Source organism: Balaenoptera ricei, chromosome 12, assembly GCF_028023285.1.
Source record: "Balaenoptera ricei isolate mBalRic1 chromosome 12, mBalRic1.hap2, whole genome shotgun sequence".
Classification (NCBI taxonomy): Eukaryota; Metazoa; Chordata; class Mammalia; order Artiodactyla; family Balaenopteridae; genus Balaenoptera; species Balaenoptera ricei.
This window is the reverse complement of record NC_082650.1, coordinates 68,168,343-68,191,579: the sequence shown is the minus strand read 5'-3', so window position 1 is coordinate 68,191,579 and position 23,237 is coordinate 68,168,343. Positions and strand designations below refer to the sequence as shown.

The following is a 23,237-nucleotide window of genomic DNA, read 5'->3' as shown; positions in this document are numbered from 1 at the left end:
AGGTGCACGTGCCGAAAGACGAATGCAATCTGGCAGGCAGTGTGGGCATGTGTGTCGGAGACAGAGATTTACACGGGGAAAGGGCACCTGCTAAAATATTTATAAATTTATCAAGAAAACATGTTTTAAAAATGAAAAATAAACAGATGTACAAGTGCAACTCGAGAGGAATACATTTCGCAAGTTTGCAAAAGCAGAGTGAGTGGCGTGCTGGAGACCGCGTGGGTGCGGGCGGGAGTGAGTGGGCGGGAGCTGGGCCTCGCGGGGCGGGACCAGGCTGCCCCCGCCCACCGGGAGCGGGCGCCACTCCCCAGAGCGGGGGCGGGTGTGGAGTAAAACACATCCGGAGGGCTCGCCAAGAGAAGAAATCTTACACTTGTGGCTGTGCAGCTTGGACCTCCTTACCTGGACCTGCAAGTCTGCAAAATGGGAGGCAACACCAGCCCCAGGAGGGATCGCGGTCTCCATTCTGCCGCCATCATCCTGGCCAAGCCACCCACCCCTCCACGTCCACTGATCTACGAAAGATCCTGGGCCACTTTCTAGAGGGAAGAAGATGAAATGCTGCACGTGACAGGGTTTTGGCTCTCTGCAGGAAAGGCAGTAGAAATCAAGGCCTCGGTTAAGAACAGGATGCTTGGGCTTCCCTGGTGGCGCAATGGTTGGGAGTCCGCCTGCCAATGCAGGGGACACGGGTTCGAGCCCTGGTCTGGGAAGATCCCACATGCCGCGGAGCAACTAGGCCCGTGAGCCACAACTACTGAGCCTGCGCGTCTGGAGTCTGTGCTCCTCAACAAGAGAGGCCGCGATAATGAGAGGCCCGCGCACCGCGATGAAGAGTGGCCCCCGCTTGCCACAACTAGAGAAAGCCCTCGCACAGAAACGAAGACCCAACACAGCCATAAATAAAATAAATAAATAATTAATTAATTAATTAAAAAAAAAAAAAGGACAGGATGCTCTAAGTCACAGGTGTACATCGACACTCTCATTCAGCAGGGAAATGCAGCACATTACTCAAGGGGTTTCCAAAAAAGCAGGGGGAGAACTAGGAGATGCCTTCTTGGTTTCTCAACCGAACAATATTAGCAAAGAGCTTTAGGTATCTGCCAGGGGCATGGCTTAGACTTTCCTATTTGCTCAGTATTACAAAATTACAGAGAGAAGAGTGCTAATTACAAAAAGTCAGGCATTTCTCAAATATGGGTGATTAGAGTTATTCTCGTACCTGAAAAAGAGTGCAGGGCCGAATTACTATAGACATGTGCTTAAGGCCCTGAAACCTTATACCCAGCAGGCTCTGCCTTGCCTGGGTCCCAACCTAAGCCCAGCAGGCTTTCCAAAGACCCACACTCATCAGCAGCAATATCTTGCTTCCTTATGTTGGCTTAAATTTAAAAATTTTTGTTGTTAAAACAACATTAAAGAAAAATTTGAAGGAAAGAAGGAATTTGTAATCTCATGACTCAGTCACAATTTCTAATACATTTTAGGGCAACAGACCTTTCCTGAGAGGCTTCTCAAGACTGTCTTGTTGTGAGGAACCTACAGTCTAGGGCCAGGGCTGAGGAGACAGACACATACACAGATAATGCAAGACTAATGTGGTAAGTATGAAGCCAGAGGTCAGATCAGGGCTCTGAGGACAGGTGCTCAGCCTCACCAGGGACTCAGGAAAGGGGCTTATTGGAGAGGTGACAGTAACCTGACTCTTAAGGAACAAAGGATGTAATCAGAGAAAAAAGCAGTCGAGGACTGTCCGAGGTAGAGGAGAAATAGCAGAGGCATGAGCACAGAGGTAGAAACAGCAGGAGATGGGGCTGAGGGGAAGAGCATCCAGTTTGATTTTATTGGGGGTCCAGTTCCAAGAAGGGAGAGGAAGGTGATGCTGGAGGGTAGACTGAATCATGGAGAGCACAGTGCACCTTGCTAAGGAGCTTGGCCTTTATTTTTTTTATTTTTTATTTTTTTAAAGGAATTCCTTTATTTTTATTATTTATTTATTTATTTATTTATTTTTGGCTGTGTTGGGTCTTCGTTTCTGCGCAAGGGCTTTCTCTAGTTGTGGCGAGCGGGGGCCACTCTTCATCACGGTGCGCGGGCCTCTCACTATCGCGGCCTCTCCCATTGCGGAGCACAGGCTCCAGACGCGCAGGCTCAGTAGCTGTGGCTCACGGGCCTAGTTGCTCCGTGGCATGTGGGATCTTCCCAGACCAGGGCTCGAACCCGTGTCCCCTGCATTGGCAGGCAGATTCTCAACCACTGCGCCACCAGGGAAGCCCCTTGGCCTTTATTTTGTAGGTGATGGCAGCCACTGAACATGGGCACAGTTTCCCTGCTTGGCTGGTGTTAATTAAATTAAGAGAAAAAAAAAAAGACCCCGAGGTCCAGGACTATCTTGATAACAGGTAACATTTACTCAGGCTTCTCAAATGTCTTATTTTGCTCTTAGGTTCTCGTTAGGACAACGGCTTACCAGGAGGCAAAGGACTGCCTCGTATAGCCTGAGGACCCAAACTTAGATCATGACCACAGTCCATGGCCTCCCTCTTCTTCAGCCTGACACAGACAGGGCACCTGGGATGAGTTTCCAGGATTTGGCCGGCAGAAAGGCTGAGCTGAGTGAAGGTGCGTTGATTGCCTTCAAGGGTACAATCAGGAGCCAGAGGCCACCTGGATTTACTTCCTGTAGCTTAAGGTTGCTTATCAAGGAGAAGAGAGTGCAGAGCTCTGAGTGAGGGGGAGGCTTGGGAGATGGGAGATTATTCCCTGAGGCAAAATACTCTCAGGCACAGGGAGGAGATGACAGCCACTTTGAGGCAGAATTCAGGACCCTGGGGCTGTGAAGGGCTGCAGGAGATCACGTGGCTGAGCGACCCCTGGTGGTAGGCTGGTGTCCTGCCTCTAACCTCCACTCCTCCATGGGAGGTGGGAGAAAGCAGTGCAAATAACAAGATTTGGAATCAGGCAGCTGGGTTTGCATTCAAGCTCTGCCACATAGTGGGGAGTTACCTAACCTCTCTGCACTCTGGTTTCCTCCTTTGTAAATGGAGATGAAGTAGAACCTAAATCATAGGGTTGATGTGAGGATTACATGTGATCACCTACAGAAAGAGATTAGAATAATATCTGGTCCACGTATGCATGCAATAAATGTTAGCTCTCAGCACATGTTGAATGGAAAATAGAAAAGAAGCACCTCTAGGGGAGGGAAGGAATGGGAGTTTGGGATTAGCAGAGGCAAACTATTATATATAGAATGGATAAACAACAAGGTCCTACTGTAGAGCACAGGGAACTATATTCAATATGCTGTAACAAACTATAATGGAAAATAATATGAAAAAGAATATATGTATAACTGAGTCGCTTTGCTGTACAGAAGAAATTAACACAACACTGTAAATCAACTATATGTCAATAAATTTAAAAAAATATACGAATGGCTGAAAGATATAAAATACTGACACACAATCACACACCTGCACAGACACACACACATTACAGATGTAAAGGTATTATTTTTGTTGAGAACTCGTTAAAAATCAACTCGAACTTCCCTGAACGGTGGCCCTTCTCTCTACCTCTCTGGCCTTCGCTACCGTAACTTTGCATCAGCCCCGGTCACTCCAGGTTGCTGACAGCAAAGGGCGGGCCAACTCACCAGTTTGCGGATTTCACATTCTAAGTTCTGAATACAGTCCAGCTTCCTCTTGCGGCAGCGCTGGGCCGCGATGCGGTTCTTGCTGCGCCGGCGGACGTCGTGAATGAACTCCAACTGCTCTGAGGTTAGCTTGTGCATCTTAATCATCATCTGGAAATCATTCCTTGGAAGATCTGTGATTTGATCTACAGGAAAGGGAAGTTTGACCTGGAACCAAGAATAACAGAACATGATTATGGCAGCTGGAGTTTTGTTTTCATTCTGGCAGGTGGAACATCAAAAATTGGAAAAACCTCCTTTTTACATGACCAACTACTCTGAAAACTACTGAAGCAGGCAGTGATTATTCTTTCCTGTTTCAAAAATAAATAAGATGTAATATTCAGATAATCAAACAGAATGTTGAGTACACACATTATAATGTGGTTATTATTCCTGAGATCTTTGAAGCAAACAGCATGGAAAATATTGGAAAATGCATGCATTGTCATTGCTACAGCACTTTTGTAAGAAGGGCTCTATAGTTAGTTGAAACCTACTCCCATTGAGCCTCAACTCAGTAAAATGACAGTTTATAGACAGGCATCAACTGAAGAATCATCTAAAACACTTGAATGAAGAGAGCACTGCACACCTTGAAGATGCTGGAAAGATGAAACAGTCAGTGTAATTTGTAGTTACAACAGCATAAGGGAGACATAGGGAAAGAACCTAGAGAGGCTACACCAGTATGATCTAGGAGTTAGAACTGGGCTTTAGTCCTTCCTGCCAGATGTGAGACTGCAGACTGGTTACTTTACTTCTCTGAGCCTCAATTTCCTCATCTGCAAAACTGGGGCACGCTTTTTAGTTGCACAGTGCTATACACCCATTAGGGACTTTGCATTTTTGGAAAATACAATGGCCAACCCTTCTCACGTTTTCTTTTACAACGTGATGTTGACCTTCCTCAGTCAAGAGGTGGGATGCGTGTTCCTGCCTCTTGACCAATACAATGCAGGGGGAGTAACGGCGTGTAACTTCTGAGGCTACATCATAAAAGCTGTGCAGCCTCCCCTTAGGCCTCTTAGATTGTGCTCTCTGGAGGACACCAGCTGCTGAGCCTCAAGGACACTCAAGCAGCCCTGTGGAGAGCCCCACGTGGAAAAGAACTGAGGCCTACAACCAACAACCAGCATCACCTCACCAGTCACATGAATGAGCCACCTTGGACGTGGATCCTCTGGGCCCAGGCAAACCTTCAGGGATTGGCCCGAGACAACATCTGACTTCAACCCCATGAGATATTCTGAGCCAGGAGTGCTCAGATGGGCCACTCCTGAATTCCAGACCCATAGAAACAGTGAGAGATGTTAAATGATTATCATTGTTTGAAGCCACAAAGTTTTGGGGTGATCTGTTATGCAGCAACAGATAACCGATGCAGATACTATTATCAGAAAGAGTCCTACTTTCAAACTCTTGACAAATCAAGGCAGGTAAGCATCATCCAAAGAGAGGACACTAGTCTTTTAAGAGATGGATCTATGTCCTCCTTATATTCTGTTACATGCTTCTTTACAACCCTGTGGCGGTTTGAAATCTTTCTTAGGAAAAGAACTGCTATTCTTGTGGGCTTCCTCAGCACCCACAAGGTAGAGAACACAGGCCTGCACCTTCCAGCAGTCTGCCATCACCCTCTTCAAGACTACTGACGAGGACTTAGACACTGAATTTATGGTTACCAGTGGGGAAGGGTGGAGGGGAGGGATAGTTAGGGAGTTTGGGATTGACATATACACTCTGCTATATTTATATATTTATTATTATTTTTTAAAGAACTTTATTTACTTTGGCTGCGCCAGGTCTCTTAGTTGCGGCATGCATGTGGGATCTAGTTCCCTGACCAGGGATCGAACCCAGGCCCTCTGCATTGGGAGCACAAAGTCTTACTCACTGGACCACCAGGGAAATCCCTACATACTGCTATATTTAAAATGGATAACCAACAAGGACCTACTGTATAGCACAGGGAACTCTGCTCAATATTCTGTAACAACCTAATTGAGAAAAGAATTTGAAAAAGAATAGATACACGTATATGTATAACTGAATCACTTTGTTGTATATCTGAAACTAACACAACATTGTTAATCAACTATACTCCAGTATAAAATAAAAAGTTAAAAAAAAGACTCCTGACAAGGCAGAGACTTGAGGGGTCAGTTCTGGTCCTGCTCAGAAGCTTCTGGAAGAGGAAGATTGCATGTTGCTTGGCCAAGAGACAGTGTTTCCCTGCTCAGACGGCTGAACTCCCGCTTACACTAGCGTCTGCTTTAGGTGGACCAGCAGATGGCACTATAAACCTAAACTTCCTTCAGGAGCCAGGCCAGCGCTGTCCAATGCAAACAACATGAGCTGCGTGTGTGATTTTTACATCTTCTGGTAGCCACGTTAAAGGAAGTGAAAAGAAACAGGTGAAATTAATTTTAATAATATATTTAATTGAACCCAATGGAGCTAAAATATTTTCAACATGTAGTTAACATTAAAAATTATTGAGATATTTCACCTTTTGGGGGGTACTAAATTTTCAAAATCCGAGGTGTATTTTACACTTGGGGGTTCATTACAATTCAGATGAGCCTCGTTTCCAGGGCTCAGTAGCCACATGTGACGTATGCCTCCTCTACTGGACAGCACAGCTCTAGAAGACGGAACAAGTGGACTAGAGTGAACTTCAGTAACCAGAGAATCAGACTGGCAGGTCTGGGCTTAATTGATCAAAATATTTTGGGGTGAAGAAACCAGGCCCTCGTTAATATTCAGAAGCTGCAGCGTTATGTCTGGGTTGTTCAGGGGAGTGAGACGGAGATATTTTATCCTAAGCTCAGGCTTTTGCTTTGGTTGCATCAGATACAGGCAGACATGAGTCTGGATCCTGGCATTTGTGGCCCGTTAATCCCCAGGCACAAAGGCAATCCTACTAAAGATCTGCCTTCCTGCGGCTGGGTGCAACGGCTTAGTCAGGTTACTTCATAGCTCTGAGCCTGTTAGACGTGGCATTTGCTGAAGGCTCCCAGTGGGTGCTCTGATTGAACTTCCACAGGGCGAACTCTGTCCCATGACACCTGTCAAATTCTGGCCCAAGAGAGCAGAATCGCAACAGTGCACGTGACACATGCTCGGCTCAGCCCTGCTTTGGCTGCTAATGACGGGCAATCAGGACAAACAGCTCCTTGTTTATGGACCCAGGAAAGGGCTTTGTCCACGGGCTGTGTTTGCACAGGGCTTATAATGATATGAAAGAATGTTTGATTTCCCTTTTATACCCTTTGGATAACAAACAGACACTCAGATCCTGGACGGTACCTAAATAACACAGAGGTCGGTCTGTTGGGTACAGGGATGTTTCCACACCAGGCAGGAGGCTTGTTTGCACAGCAGGGGTTACAGCACTTCGGGCTTCGTGGCGTCTCCCCCTCTGCTGACAACAAAGCAATTCTGCTTCTGCTCTACAGTGTGTTTACTTATTTTCAGACAGAATATACACCTATAGCTCAGGCCACAGGGAAAGTCAAAAGGCCTTCTATACCAAGAGCTACTGTATTTAAAATCCTCCAGACAGCAAACATAAAACACTACGGAAACAGGACCGAGGTTGACAGGAAAGAGGAAAAATCAACAACGCTGGTTTCAAAGTCCTTGAAGCAAAAGGCCATAGAACATTTCAGCAGAGCTGTTGCAACTCAAGCTGCTTTGCAAAGAGGTCAAAGGAAAATCGTCAGCTATAGACTTTCTTCCACATGAAAAAAAAAAAAAAGCCCAAACCCCAGCTACTCTTGTTTCTTTCGAAAAGGTGCTGCTACCCTTCTAGCTAGGGAGGACTTACCCCAACTACCAAAGGGAAGCCCCTGACTGTTCTTGGAAAGGCACAGTGGAAACTTCGCCACACCTATTTGTTGATTTCAGGGTAGTAAGTTCCAAGCTGAAGGGCATCTTCCCCCGGGATGAAGGGCAGCCGCAGACCCACTATGGAGCTGGGAGAACATTCCTTTCCCAGGCTGGCAGGCACCCACATAGTCCCCAGATGGGCTCAAAAGTCAGCTAATGTGACTTGGCCTTGGACCTTGAGAAGGCTGAGGCCCTCCTGACTGCCTTTCTTCTGGCAAATTCTTAGAACCCAATGATTCCTCCAGGATTTTACTTCTCGGAGGTAGCTTAGTTTTCATTCCACGGACTCTTGTAAACAGTGAGGTGACAAGATGGAGAGTCCAGCCAATCACCACCACCACCATTCGGCGGTCACACGTGAGTGAGGCTCAGCGCAGAGGCACGGAAGGCTGGCCAGGCTGTTAGAAGGGCAAGGGCCCGAGGGGTCCGGGGCGCCGACGCCTCTCTAGACAGGCGCTTGCCGCCGCTTGGGCTCTCAGTGGAGACTCACTCCGAGAGCTGGGCAGCCTCAGCTTGTCTAATCTGCTCTGTTGCGGGCATCCTGGCCCCAGCACGGTACTCACTCTCCTCTCTCCGGAGCACAGCAGGAGGAACAGGGCAGAAGCTGTTTTCACCCGGTACCCGTCCTGGCCGGCTCGGTAGTGACCAGAGGAGGGGCTCAGACCTCCTGGGAGCTCCCTGCAATGAGTGGTCCCTGCACTGCCGAGGGGTCTCTGGCCCTAGGGGCTGACAAAAGGTGGGAAGATGCTGCGACATCTGGACAGTGAAAGAAACCTAAATATTCCTCCTCGGGGGCCTGACCAGGGGTTGCTGCTGGCTGGACCCCAGGTGCTGGTGCTTCTTTCTCACCAGACAGAAAGCAGCTGCTCCCCTTCTCTCTCCTGCCAACAACTACCCTGTTTCTGCCGCCAAAACCACATCCCCCCTCTCCCAGTTAAACAAAAATACCATCTAAAAATTGTACGAGACATATAACTTCTGGCAGAAAATTCAATTATGAGACAAAAGAGGAGAATAAAGTGTCCACACCCAAACAATGACTCCTCTGCTCTGGTGGACTTCCCCGTGATCTTTGCTTCCTCTGTATACTTTTTACAGGGTTGTAATCAGACAGTGCAATGGCTACCTCACCTCACCATGCCTCTCAACACACATCTCACTCGCCTGGTGTCTTCGGTGTGCTGGATGGGGGCTGTTGGAGAAGCAGGACAGAGATGCAGGCGTTGTAGAAAAAGGCGAAAAAAAGCACCTCTTTCCTCTAGCAATCCCAGCGGAAGCTTGTTGGTCAATCTTCTTTCCTATCTCCTTTCTTGGTTTCACTATTAGATGTTGAGTAGAAGCTGCAGGAGTTGGACCCCTTAGCAGTACCCTGAGGACCTGATGGTGCAGTCACCTCTCCAAAGCCTTTAACATTTATGCTCTTACAAGCCCCTCAGATCCCTGTGAGTTGTCTGGGGGACAAAGCAAGATGCCCATTGGGCTGACAATTCTAGTGCTGTTGGAATGGCGACAGCCAGCTCTGTGCCGGGCAGATGCCAGTGACAAAATCTCCCCTGCCAAAGACACACTTCCTGCACAACTGTCCGTCTAACCTCTGTTCTTATGATCCAGTTTCTGAACCAAACACAGGACACCTGGAATTTAGTTGTGATGCTGCAATTACCTAGCTATGTGATCTCAGGCAAGTCTTTCCTTCTCTGTCCTGAAGTTCTTTGAGGATCTGGGAGTCAGAGGGAGATGATATCTGCCCTACTTAGCTGAGAGGATTGCTATGAAGAATAAAACTGGATAATAGATGGAGAAAGTGCTTTGAAAAGTCTGAATTGCCTTATGACTATGAAGTATTATTATTATTTTTTAAGCGAGAATTCTTTTTATTTATTTATTTTTAGTATTTATTTATTTATTTGGTTGCACTGGCTCCTTAGTTGTGGCATGCGAACTCTTAGTTGTGGCATGCAAGTGGGATCTAGTTCCCTGAGCAGGGATTGAACCCAGGCCCCCCGCATTGGGAGTGCAGAGTCCTATCCACTGCACCACCAGGGAATTCCCATTATTATTAGTAGTAGTACTAGTAGTCGTTGTGGAGTATTAGTATTTGTTTATCAGCCCTACGTTTCTTTGTCACATAGATTCTTCTTTCTGTCATACGATATGCTTTGCAGTTACAGATGCTAAGAGTCTTTCTAGACAACGTGAAAACATTGTTTTAATTAGAAATATGGCTGACTTCTATGCTGCCCAGCAAGGTTTTCTTTCTAAATATTAAGCAGACCAACTACAGTTACTTGTAAAAAGATGCCTGATTCAACAAACCACAAAAACGACTGTAAACATTTTACATCCAACATATGTCTGGAAGCCAACATTTGGGTGGAAGACTTAGAGTCAGACACGGCTCTTCTGTAACATTTCTGTGTTTGCTCTGGACATTATTTCTCCCTGCCCCAACACATACACCAACATACATGTACACACATCACCTTCATACACTTTCATCCCTCTTGACATGAAGCATGTTAATAAAGCAAGTCCAGGACTTCCCTGGTGGCACAGTGGTTAAGAATCCACCTGCCAATGCAGGGAACACGGGTTCAAGCCCTGGCCTGGGAAGATCCCACGTGCTGCGGAACAACTAAGCCCGTGCATCACAACTACTGAGCCTGCGCTCTAGAGCCCGCCTGCCACAACTACTGAGCCCGCGAGCCGCAACTACTGAGCCCGTGCACTGCAACAAAAGAGTAGCCCCCGCTCACCGCAACTAGAGAAAGCCCACGCGCAGCAACAAAGACCCAACACAGCCAAAAAAATAAAATAGATAAAGCAAGTCCAACTAATCAATGCTTTTGACTATGCAAATAAACTGTCTTCCTAGTGCTTCTTTATTAAAATCTACAGTTAATGCTTGTGGTACAAAACTATGTCACTAAGATGCTTACTACTTGGCAAATGCTCGTGACTCTTCTATAATTTTCAAAATTTAAAAATGAACCTGCAAACCACAATGAGATATCACTTTACACCACGAGCATGGCTATAATAAAAAAGATGGACAGTAACAAATGTTGATGAGGATGCAGAGGAATTGGATCCCTCATACATTGCTGGTAGGAATGTAAAATGGTTCAGTTACCTTGGAAAATAGTCTAGTAGTTCCTCAGAATGCTACACATAGAGTTATCATATGATTTAGCAATTCCACTCCTTGGTATATAACGAAGAGAATTGAAAACACATGTCTACAAGAAACTTGTACACAAATGCTCATAGCAGATAACTGATAATGGCCCCAAAGTGGAAATAACCTAAATGTCCCTCAACTGATGAATGGATCAACAAAATTGGTATATCTACACAGTGGAATATTATTCAGCAATAAAAAGGAGTGAAGAACTGATACATGATAATGTACCTGGTGGGTACATCAATGGCAAGGAGGAACCTTGAAAACATGCTAAATGAAAGAAGCCAGACACAAATGGCCACATATTGTAAGATTCCTTTGAAATGAAATGTCTAGACTAGGCAATCTATAGAGACAGAAGATAGTTTAGTAATTTCATGGGGTAAGGGAAGAGGGCAATGAGAAGTGATTGCTGCTGGATATTATGTTTTTTTGGGGGGTTATGAAAATATTCTGGGATTAGACATTGGTGATGGTCATACAACTTTGTGAATCATTGAAAATCACTGAACTGTTCATTTTAACAGAGTGAATTTTATGGTATATGAATTATATCTCAATTAAGAAAAGAATCTGTGTGAGATATACAGAATTCAAACATTACAGAAATACATAGAAATTAACCTTTCCCTGTATTCCCTCTTGCCAGCTTTGCCTCCCATTTTATCTTATTCTCTATACTGCTTTTATTATTTATAATATGTTTCTTTATGAAGTAAACTGGGACCTTGTTATACATACTGTTTATGTTACCTTTTTCACTTAATATGACCTGTCCATTTTTTCATCATTGGAAGAAAAAAATTCCCAAGTTGGGGACTTCCCTGGCGGTCTAGTGGTTAGGACTCCATACTTCCACTGCAGAGGGCACGGGTTTGATCCCTGGTTGGGCAACCAAGATCCCACATGCCGTGCTGTGCAGCCAAAAATAAATAAATAAATAAAAATTCCCAAGTTGACTTTTTAAGTAAAATAGCAAACCCAGAAGTCATAAAGAAAAAGATTGATAATTTGATTACATAAAACTTAAATTTTTTTTAAATGGAAAAAGACACTATAAAAAGTAGACAAGGAGAAGATATAGGATTAATATAAGAAAGGATTAATATTCCTATATTAAGGATTAAGGATCCTGTAAACTGACTAAAGTCAAACAACATACCCAAAAAGTGGACACATGGCAAGTCCAGGAAAGGAAATACAAAATGGCGAATACACACAAGAAAGTTATCAACTTCACTAGAAGTCATCATGTTTTGCCCATCAGATTGGCAAAAAACAAAAGGACTGGTGACCACTACTACTGGCAAGAACAGGGGGCAATGGACACTCATAAGTTGCTGAAGGATATGTGAATTGCTACCACCTTTTGGGAAAGTAGGTAGGTAGTATTTAACAAATGAGTATAACCTTTAACCCATTTATGGGGCTCTAACCCACAAAAATAAAAGCACCACCACTAAACATGTTCACAATAATGTTTATTGCACCAATGTTTGTAAGAGGGAAAAAACTGGAAACCGAATGTCTGTTGATAGGTGATCGCTGAGTCAATTGTGATTTATGGGAACCACGGATATTAAAGAAGCATGTGTCAACCCTACACGATTGAGCTAGAGGCACATACACAGTAGACAGCTATGTGCAAAAAGCAAGTTGCTTAGTAATTACATGGCAAATGGTATTAAAATAAAACCCAAACCCCTAGAGATGCGAATGTGTGTTTGTATATTGTTGTAGGCACAGAGGAAGCCTGCTAAATTTGATATGTTAGGGGCTGGGTATGCTGTGATTGATTATTTTAAAAAAGGAACTTAAAAAAGCTGATTGTTGATAAAGGACAATATTGTGCTTATTTCAACTTTCCTCAAAGCTGGGGAAGAGTTAGGATGAGAAGTCAATGCTGGCGAGATAGGAGAGTTAAGAGGGTGTAACTAGAAATCAGAATGTAAGGTATGTTAACACTTTTCTTTTGATCTAACATTTTGGCTCTTTACAGAGAAAGAGAGACTGGGAGGAAGCCAGGACCCGTCAGTCTGAAGTACTGAACAGGTGGCTGGCTGGAGGTGGAAACTCTTATTTTTTGAACTTTATTTATTTTTTGGCCATGCCACACGGCATGCGGGATCTTAGTTCCCTGACCAGGGATCGAACCCGAGCCCCCTGCAGTGGAAGCGCAGAATCTTAACCGCTGGACCGCCAGGGAAGTCCCCTGGAAACTCTTTTTTTGGTTTCTGGCTCTGGCGTCTCTTTGGGGTTCACTTGGAAGAGAAGTCACCTGGAACCTTACACAAGAGCAGATCGGGGAAGAATCAGCCCAGGAGATGTTGGCTTCTGGATCAGTTATGATTCACTTTGTGAAGAGTTTGCCTTCAGTGTTATTACTGGAGACCACACTTCCACTGGGGTCAAAAAAACTCCCCAAAGCAAAGTATTAACTCAAAGAGAAGCAGTCATGCTAAGTCCCTGAGACAGTTCCTGCAAAACCTAATCTCTACTTTAGGAAAACTAAAAGGTCAAATTGGGAAAAAACCTTAGCTTCACTATAACAATCCTACCCAGAATGTACTACCGAGAGGGGCTAAATGTGATTCCCGAAATGACACAGAAATTTGGAAAATGTCTCTTCTTTCAAGACTGTTTAGAAATGCAAAGAACAGATCTATTTTTTTAAAGTGAAAATAAAAATATTTTTGAAAACAGCGGTATTTTTTGAGGGGAGACTAGTCCTGTTCACGACTATTTTATAGGTTGAATGGTTCTTCCTGTTCTTTTTTTTCCCTCCCCACCCACCCCAACCAGGGATCGAACCTGCGCCCCCTGCAGTGGACGCGCAGAGCCCTAACCACTGGACCGCCAAGGAAGCCCCGATTTTTCCTTTTCATCGATTCATTTAAAATTGAAAAGGTCTAAGGTAGACAAGTGATAAGGCCCGAACACAGGAAAGACACATGTGCTCTTGTTGGCAGCATTTAGTTCCAAGAAGTGACTTTAAGTTCTCTTTGGGGACATTAGACAGACAAAAGGAGATTTATCTGAAACTGACAGGTCCTTAAACATATGCAAATGTCATAAACGCACACTTCCTTTAGTTAATGGTGAGGCTCTTCTTAAGGGAGAGATATAAAGAAAACAAAGACTCTACGGCATTTGTCCTTTTCTCGAGACATCCTTGGCAAGGGAAATCATTATGCCCATGGACCCAGCGACTGGGCTTCTGCATCAGGGGTGCCTATGAATAATTTCAGGGAAAAAAGAAAACCTCCTAAATGTTGTGATCAGACAGAAAGAAATGAGTGAGGAAAGAGAACGCACAGCCTTTCACTGTCCTCACAAAACCTCAGTCCTCTCAGCTCAGGGACACAGACGTGACGACACAGATGTGAGTCTGGCTTGGGGCACTGAGCCCAAACCTCCATCCCAAACCTGAGGGGATACAGTGTATTCAAATAGCAATAGTTTCCCATTCAAATTTCCTTTTTAATGACTTTTAGCTAAATTAAATCCTTTCAGTATGTTTCTTTCTCCATCTTTGCCAGGCAGTAACAGAAGAGCGGGGACCGGGCTAGCTAGAAAACGAGGAAGTGACCACAGGGCACTTCTGTAGTTGGCACAGGAAGTTTTGGAATCTATTTTCAAAACATGCCCGATCTAAAATCTTCATGTGCTTCTCGCCAACCTCGCAGAGGCTGAATGAACCGCACGTGGCTCTGTGAAAAGCCACCTCACCCTGTGTGGCATTTCTGCTGTCTGGCTGGGTTAACATCCCTGCTTTGCTAGAGGGAGCGCAGACGCGGGCGGAGGGCACTGGCATAATGAGGACCACGCTTCATTTCCTCCTGTGTTTTTCGGAGAAGCAGCTCTCAGGAGGGACTTCTCACCGGGCTCGCTCTGTCCTGCTCCGGAGGCAGGTCTGAGACACAGGTGGCAGCCTCAGGTTGGTTGCTTGTCGATCAGCAAGACTGTGCCAGATCATGACACAAGACACCCTCAGATCTTTCCGGGGGCCTCTCATGTTACAGGGGAAGGGGGAGCATCTGAGGGCGTCTATTCCTTCTCTCCTTGGCCACGTGAGTCTTGCTCACGATGTGGCTGGCGTTGCTCCTGCCTCCTCTCCCAGCATTGGGAAGACGCAGATGGCGCCTTTGGGAATTTTTATCTAGAAAGTACTTTGCTTTCAGGGTGGACTGCTACACAGCCCCACTGTTCCTTAAAATGACTCTCACCATTTGTGGGGAGCTTGGGAAATGACACATTATACAGTTATGTGTGACTGACAAGGGTGCTTCTTCAGTGACACTGGGACTGGGACGGATGGTGAGCTGTCCATCACCTGCATCGAAATGAATGGACAAGGGATGGTTCCAGAGTCCCATCCGACAAGGAAACTTAAAGGTGCTGGGAAAGCACCTGTTCAGTGTGGATCTCTCTAGTTTCAAACAGTCAGTTTTGAAAGCAATTCTATATTTTCCTTCACGCTGAAGAGGCGAGGGGCAAGGATGAGGGTGAGGGGTATGGCATCCTTAAGAGGCAAGGGGAAAGGATGAGGGTGAGGGGTATGGCATCCTTTCAAAGCAGACAGAGGAGAAGGAGAGGGGGGCGGGGATCGGAAGTACCTGCGCACACTTTCAGGCATTGACTTAACTGTTTTCACTAGGCACTTTGCCTCTGCTTGTTGAGTACTGAAATCTCGATCAAATTTCAAGTGCTTTCTAGGACAAAGTGGTTAATTTGGAATCGCCTTGAAGCCTCCTGCCTCTACGGATGAGGGGGACAGTCCCTGTACTGTAACCTTTAATCTTGACAAACAAGAACCATCTGGCAGTGGTGGGGGGGCAGGGAGAGTCCAGATAAAGGACTGAGGGCGGATCACATGCTTGAATTTAGTTGGGTTCCCTACCTCCTGGCCCCTGTCCTGCACAGGACACGACTCACTGTCTGCTTCCGAGAACGATCCGGATTCGTCGCTGGAGTTGGTGCCGTAAGACTGCTCACATTTAATCTGGGGTCGGACTTGGTTGTACATTCCATCTCCCATCAGGCCTGGTTCCTGATGTTCTGTGGCAAGGAATCTGGCTCCCTGGGAACAGGGCGAGGAGGAGAACTCGCAGAGAGGAAGGCTGCAGGGCGAGCCCCCGCTCCCGTCCTCGGCGTACGAGTAGGACGAGCACGAGCTCGAAGTTCTAGTCCTGGTCTCCAACGGGGGCGAGCGAGGGCAGACTTTGATTGGCACCGGGCAGCTGGTGTTGGGCCGCATCCTTCCGGGCAAGTGTTCAGCCATCAGCCCACCGTGAGGGTAGGCCTGTGAGCTGGGGATGGACTGGCCAGTCCCCACCCACAGGCCCTTTGGCACCGGCTCAGAGAGATCTTTGTCCAAACCGCTTACCCCAGAATACGAGTGCACCGCGGTGCTCGCTTGGTCACAAGCGCTGGAGGAGAAGATCACACTTCTCCGGTCCAGCTCTCCTTCCTGTTTACAGAGCGCCTCCAACCCAGGCCCCTTGAGGGGCGACCCCACTGTGAAGCTGGACGCGTCCTTCTGGCCCATGTGGGGCTGTCCGTAATTGCCCGGGAAAGGGGCGTAGTCACTTTTAAGGTCACCCTGAGTGATCCCCTTGTCAAAAGGGCACGCGGAACTCCTGGCAAAGTGCTGCTGAGAGGTACCGGGCAGGCCGGACAACTCCACACTTTTTGTTAGGCTAAACAGAGACCTCAAGCAGGAGGGGGAGGACGCGCCCCTGGACCTCTCCAGGCAGGCGGCCCCGGCAGGGGGGGCGGGGGCGGGCGCGGGGGCGGGGCGGGGCTGTTTCCGGTCCATTTCCACGTCCCCGGCTCTGTCTTTGACGTCAGGCTCATCTCCAGACAGGCAGAGCGTGATGCTCTCTTCTTCGTTCTCTTCGCTGGGCGGCTCGCTTTTGATCTGCCCCATGGCAAGCCCCGGCTTGAGGCTGCTGCCAGAGTTATCTTCACTGAATGTGCTTGCAAAACCTGAGGTACTGTGTGATGATGCGCTATAGACATTCTTGGTACATGCAAGCTGGTATTTCTTGTATCTGGGGTACTGCGTTAACGCGTCCTTTGCCGCGCTCTCCTTGGTGTCCGCGGGCACGTCGGACTCCGGCAGCAAAACTTCTTCCTTCTCTGGTACTGGGATGGCAGTGGCCTCAAAGCTGATGGGGTCTGGAAGCATCTGGTCCCTGGGGCAAGCCATCTTGGCCGTCTCCGAATCCATCGTCTCCTCCTCTTCCTCCTCTTCCTCTCCGGCGCTGTTCTCACGGTCCTCGTGCGGGCGCTGGCACGCACCGTCCTTTCGGCACACAAACAGGCCATCCTCGCTGTTCAGGAGCTGGGTCTGCAGGAAGCTGAAGCAGGAGTCCTCCAGGTTGTGCATGCGCAGGAACTCGGCACAGCGGATGACCTCGCGGATGTTTTCTCTGCTGAGTAACAGCTTGGCGGTGTAGGCGAACTGCAACAGCGGCCCAAACCCCCTGGCCGTGACCTGCAAAACAAACAGGGGAATTGCCGACCGTTACCATCAGCACTGCTATTGTCCCGAATCCCTCAACTGAAGCAAGATAACCAGACAGCGTTAATGTCCCAGGATAAAGACTGCAAAGGAGCAATTAATCTCGTCCTGGGTCAGCAGTGATTCTGCTTCCAGTAATTAGGGCCTGTCTCGTGCATGCCAGCGCTCTACTCATCACGACACACAGAACTGAAAATCATCAGGGTCAAGTGGCTAAACAAGATGACAGTGGGTTCAGTGTTTACACTAATGAAATATCCTGGCAAAAATGCACGGTAACAATGGGAAGCCTATTAATTTCCCTCCCCATCCGTCCTGTTGAGAGCCACTGTACATCAGGAGTGCTGTGATACTTCTTACAGCTCACTCGAGCCAAAGAAAGCATTATAGTTTTCTTGTCAACTGCAGAACTAGCAATATGGCCCTGTTAGAAACCGGAAAGTCCACGGGGTTTTGAAAATAGTTTTTCCCTCACAAAGTTAAAAAGAGACGTTGAAAGCAACTCCTGTTTTTTGCTCATTCATCATGGTTTCTAGTTGAGATTTTCCAGTCATCACGTCATATCCCATCTTAGAATGATACTAGAGATGACAGTCCAAAGCAGCGTTCTCAAAAAAGAAATTAACTCCTGGCCCCTAAAAAGGGTGGAGGGTGGTTACAGAGCTAAACAAGCCGGCTGTCATTTAAATGGCTGAAGTTGTTGAATGGCACAGGACATGGGCAATTCCTTCCCTAATTATAAGCAGCAGCTTTGCCACGCAGCTGTCTTCTTTCCTGGTAAATCTTCAGGGGCTGAGCCTACTGTCATGTGCTGCTAGTCCATTACACATTTTCCGCAGACTGGAAACATGCTATTTATGCACAGCTTGTGTACACGCACATGCCTGCACGCACACACACGCTGAATGACTTAGACCATTAGAAATATGTTGCCTAAGGCCAGTTGTTCTTTCGAATGAAAATGGATTAAACTTGCTGGTGTTCAGGGCAGGCTTCCTTACCCTATACACATACCCACGCATCCTCTAGGTTCTTGCAAGCACTGCTGACCCTATAAGGAAGGCAGGGGAGGCAGGTCCATGAATCATGTGCACAAAACAAATGAAAGCAGAGGTCATGGGGTCCTTGCTGGAAGCTACAGTAGCAGTGACTAAAAAATATCTGCTAGGGGAATAAGTGCAGAGCAAGATGAACCCGCAGGCTTTGGAGCTGACTGCCACATGGATTGAATTCAGAACAGCACACAGAGCCCAAACTCTTGTGAGGACCTATATCTGCTGTTCAAGATTCAACACAGACATCAACTCTACTGGGAGCCCTCTGCAGACTTCTTAGAGAGTGAATGACACCATCCTCTCAGCCCCCATAGCCGAAGAAAGGAAACACCCTGCCTTCCCCAAGGGCAGTGCTGATTTTATATCACTGACTGCATTCTAAGGGAATGCCTAGCAAGGGAAATTTCTTAGATACATAGCTGAATGGAATTTTAATTGTTAATATTTTTGAAGTACTTTAAATAAAATTCAAAAAAATTTCTCCATCAGATAATGAGTCCTGAGATGTTTGGTTTAAAAAAAAAAAACCACAACAAAAACCCATGACTGCAAGACCCACATTATAGTTCTACAAGGGCAATCATTGCCATCTCCCTTTTATTGTACTTAATTGTGTCAGTTTCTACCAGTAGACAGCAAAGCTTCTTCAGGTCAGGGATTATTTCATTTCTCTTTGTAACCCTGCACCTAAGGAGGGTCTCTAAACATCTGATAAAAGCTTGTATATTACTGAATATGTCTGAAGTCTAACTGTGCCCCTAACATACAACTATAGTGTCCAGAAGGTGACAACACACTCTGCTTGGTGAGTGCTGTCTCAAATTACTTTTGGAGCAAGGCACTGTGTAAACCAACAAACTACACCAATTAATCAATGGCAGGCAGGGGTGCTTATTTGTCACGTCCCCTAGCACCTATATTGAAAGGGAGTTCACCTGACTTACACTTTTGTTCTACTAAGCTGACATGGCAATAGATTCAGCAAATGTCTGTTTTACGTACTTTTCTCCCAGGAACCTATAAAAGGGAGTGTAAGGTAAGGAAGTGCATATTGATAAGTAACCAAAGAAGGTTGATGAGAATGTCACAGGACCCATTTCTTCATTGTAACACGGCTCCACCACAAAGAGAAAATAGCAGAATCAAGGCAGAGCTGACCCCTCCATCAGGAAGCATCTTCCGCTCCGCTCCTAGGCAATCTGCCAATTGCAGAGTGGATAATACACATCTTGAGTTTTGGCAGATGCACTCGTTATACGGGAAATCGGGGAAACTCATCTTGATGCTATTTATGTTTTTTTTATACAGTCCTCCTCATACTCTCATCCCCATTTCTTTTTTATTTTGATGCGGTCTCAGTAAGCTGTACCACTATCCCCTGCTATGGCTGCTTTTAAAGAAAATTCCTGAAGAAGCTAAGGGATACTCTTGAGGATCACTAGATCAGTCCTGGGTATCACCACTTGCCTCATGGCAGCAAGGAGCTGCAGAAAGCTTCTCCACTCAGGGCCAAGCTAATACTTAAATGTATGAGTGGGTCCAAGGATGCCAATAAGCACAGTCTCCACATCCCAAATCAGTTCATTGATCCTTTGGGGGCTCAGGAGACACGATGAGCTTGAAATGATCGTCACATGGTCATGAACAAGTCATGAATAAAAACAGGGTTGTAATATGTCATTCAATCCTAGGTCAGAGAAAACGGTGTCCTCACCATGAAATTTCGAGAGTCCATAATTAGCTCTTCCCTCCTGCGAGTTTAAACCATGCTCTGTCGTATTTAATTCTGCTAAATTTTGCTCAGCTTCTGCGCGCAGGGCTTTGTCTAGAGAGTCAGTTACTATTCACCAAGCTCCTGCTAGTGCCCAGCACCGCGCTAGCTGGTTCTCCTAACGCACTGGAAGGCAGGCGTGATTGCCGCTATTTTGTAGACAAGGAAACTGAGAAGCAAGGAGGTGAAGGAGTGCGTCCAAGGTCCTAGAGCTAGTAAGTAGAGAGTTGGGATTCCAACCTAAGTGCTATGGAAAATGGTTAAGTACAAGACTCAGCCCTGTGCTCAAGAAACCTACAATTTAGCTTTGAAGAGGAGATAAGAATAAGTTAATTTTCAGGAACCACGTAAATCAACAATGGAAAGCCAAGATGACATGTCACAAGACGACATGATTAGTTGTCAACAAAGAAATCCTGACCAGTTCAGGAGAAGAGGAGACTGCTGAGGTCTGTGGGATCCCTGGAAGCAGGGACTTGTAAGCAGGACACCTGGAGTGTACTGAATTGCCCCCGACTGGGTCCGATCGGGGTCAAGGGTTGCTTTGATACAATGGGTACCTTCTGAACTGCCACTGCTGTCCCTTCCAGGAACCCATCTCTGGTGCATTTCAGCCCAGTTGCAATAGTTCCAAATACACAAAACAGAAAGTGGGTGCCCATCACACATGCAGGCCAGTGTTAAAATAGGCAGTGGCTTTCTAAATATTGGTTTAGCCTTCATCTTGAGTAGCTTGCACTGTCTTTCCATTTTGAGGAATCATTTAAGCTCACGTACTCAGAAAGCAAATATCCAGGTACCAACGTGAACCTGCATGTTTATGAAACTGGGGCCAAAAGCCTGCATTGTTATTTACTTTCTGTTTGTAACAAGTAGGGCTCTGATAATAGGAAAAATAAGAGGGGGTAGGAGGTGGAGAATCACCCACAAAACTAATGACCCATAACAATGTTATTTAAAAAGGTAATGATCGGGCTTCCCTGGTGGCGCAGTGGTTGAGAATCTGCCTGCCAATGCAGGGGACACGGGTTCGAGCCCTGGTCTGGGAAGATCCCACATGCCGCGGAGCAACTAGGCCCGTGAGCCACAATTACTGAGCCTGCGCGTCTGGAGCCTGTGCTCCGCAACAAGAGAGGCCGCGATAGTGAGAGGCCCGCGCACGTTGATGAAGAGTGGCCCCCGCTTGCCGCAACTAGAGAAAGCCCTCGCACAGAAATGAAGACCCAACACAGCCATAAATAAATAAATAAATAAATTAATTAATTAAAAAAAAAAAGGTAATGATCATCAAGTTACAGTGGAATGAAGTGATGAGAAACAGCAAGCCAGTCCCAGCTCACTGGTATTAATGGAGCTGTGTTCCACTACTCTCAGGGAAGCAGACATATCTAGGCTAAAAATCACCAGTCAGGAATGGCCTAAAGGAATGATAAACAAATGCAAAATACAGTATTAGGGGCACCTGGGATAACAGTCTTGCATTTTGAATGGAATCTTTTGGTTGGATCATTCTGAAGAGTATTTTTTCCATCACATTATGGTTCCATAATGTGCAATATACATTGTGCTACAGATGAGACTGGCTCACGTACTGGGCAGAATGGAGGGTGCCGTGGGGGACTAAGACCCGTGAGAGGTCAGGAAGTAATCCCGCCTTGCTCTCTGGTTGCTCCCAAGGAGGCGGTGACCTCATCTAGCAGTTGGCACACCCAAGGCGAGTGGCTCTGACCTTTGGGTTTCGGGCCTGAAAGAAACAAGGTCAGACTACCAGACTCGTGCACTGTGGTGTGAGCCCACACGCCACTCATGGGTTGAAAATCTGACCCACTGAAACTATGACCCTCCACCCTTTGTTCCCTTGGGTTCTGACGTATCATCTCTCTGCTGTGGAAGAAAGGAAGATGAAGTGATGAAAACGCAGCTGGCAGAGGGCATGCTTGGGTGCTGTTTGCAGGGCTGGGGAGCTCATTCCCTCAGGACGCGGTCCGGGTGCTGCTGGACAGAGCTTGTGAAAGGAAACTTCTAACAGTTTTGTCACTCTGGATTATTACAGGGATCAGGCATCTGGGCTTCAGGCATAAATTGAAAATAGGGTTTGGGAATTTTTATAAGACTTGGAACAGCATTTTCTACTCAAGCCATGTGATGAAGGTCTTCTCTGCTGCTTCTGGCAGTGTATATTCATGGCTGCAGCACTGAGTCCATCTACCCGAGCCTGATCTGACGGGTCAGGAGATCTGGGGACTGCGTCCCAGGAGAGGGGTGGCACGCTGCTCAAGGTCCCATAACCACAGCCTCACAAAACACGGAATCTTTTACTTTTAGCAACATCATGTCCTAATGGAGCTGGATCTCTCCTACGCTGCTGGAGCAGGCAAGAGGAGGTAACAAAGCTATGCCGATGGGCTTTTGAAAACACTGACTTGGGTTGTATTTGCACAGCAAGGCACTTGTCAAATAAAGAAAACAGCACCAGTGACAACTCACTCCTCCCTTCCACCTCCACAATGCACTGCATCCCATTCTGCAGGCTGAAGACTGACTTAGCGATAAGGCATCGCTTCCAATCTTAATTTTCTATAATTAATATCCATATTATCACTTGTTTCTCCCCAAAGCAGCATGCTCTATAAGCATACTACATTCAGGATGTATTTGTTAAATTAACATCACTATTTCAACAAAGCTTCTGGTTATTTTGGTACTAGTTTTAGTTAACGATAGAGCCAGACCAAACAACCTGTTTCCATTCCTAAAGTAACAATACAAAAACTAAAGCAAGTTGATTATATGTACAAGTATATAATTTCATATAGTGGGTTTTAAAAAAATTTGTGTTAGTGAATGTGGCTTAAAAGCATGAAATTAAGTGTCTTTTCTCTCCTGTGCAGGCTTGAATTTGGGTTTGCAGCCAAAATACAAAGTTCCTCTCCTTTTTGTAAATCTGTCCCTGAGATTCTCTATGTGATCATTCAGTCATTACTATTTTTTGTTTACTCATTCATTCACCAACCATGTTCTGGGCACTGACCGTGCACTGTGTGACATCTGAGGGCACCAGCTTTCTTGGATTCAAATTCCAGCTCTATGATGCACCAGCTGGG

The 23,237-nt window shown here is 46.2% G+C and overlaps 2 protein-coding genes across 3 annotated transcripts in view; one reads left to right on the top strand and one right to left on the bottom strand.

The window, feature by feature from the left end:
• Positions 1 to 13,053, top strand: part of GJA10 (gap junction protein alpha 10) — a 40,153-nt gene extending 27,100 nt beyond the window's left edge. Inside the window, exon 6 of the transcript XR_009506214.1 lies at positions 12,781 to 13,053. The gene's annotated coding sequence lies outside the window, so the exon portion shown is untranslated. The remainder of the gene's footprint in view (positions 1 to 12,780) is intronic.
• Positions 1 to 23,237, bottom strand: part of BACH2 (BTB domain and CNC homolog 2) — a 364,827-nt gene that overhangs the window by 8,359 nt on the left and 333,231 nt on the right. For both annotated transcript variants that reach the window (XM_059941579.1, XM_059941580.1), the window contains exons 5-6: positions 15,682 to 17,280; positions 3,665 to 3,871 (exon numbers count right to left, since the gene is read on the bottom strand). In XM_059941579.1, the coding sequence (XP_059797562.1) occupies positions 3,665 to 3,871; positions 15,682 to 17,280 (1,806 nt within the window). The remainder of the gene's footprint in view (positions 1 to 3,664; positions 3,872 to 15,681; positions 17,281 to 23,237) is intronic.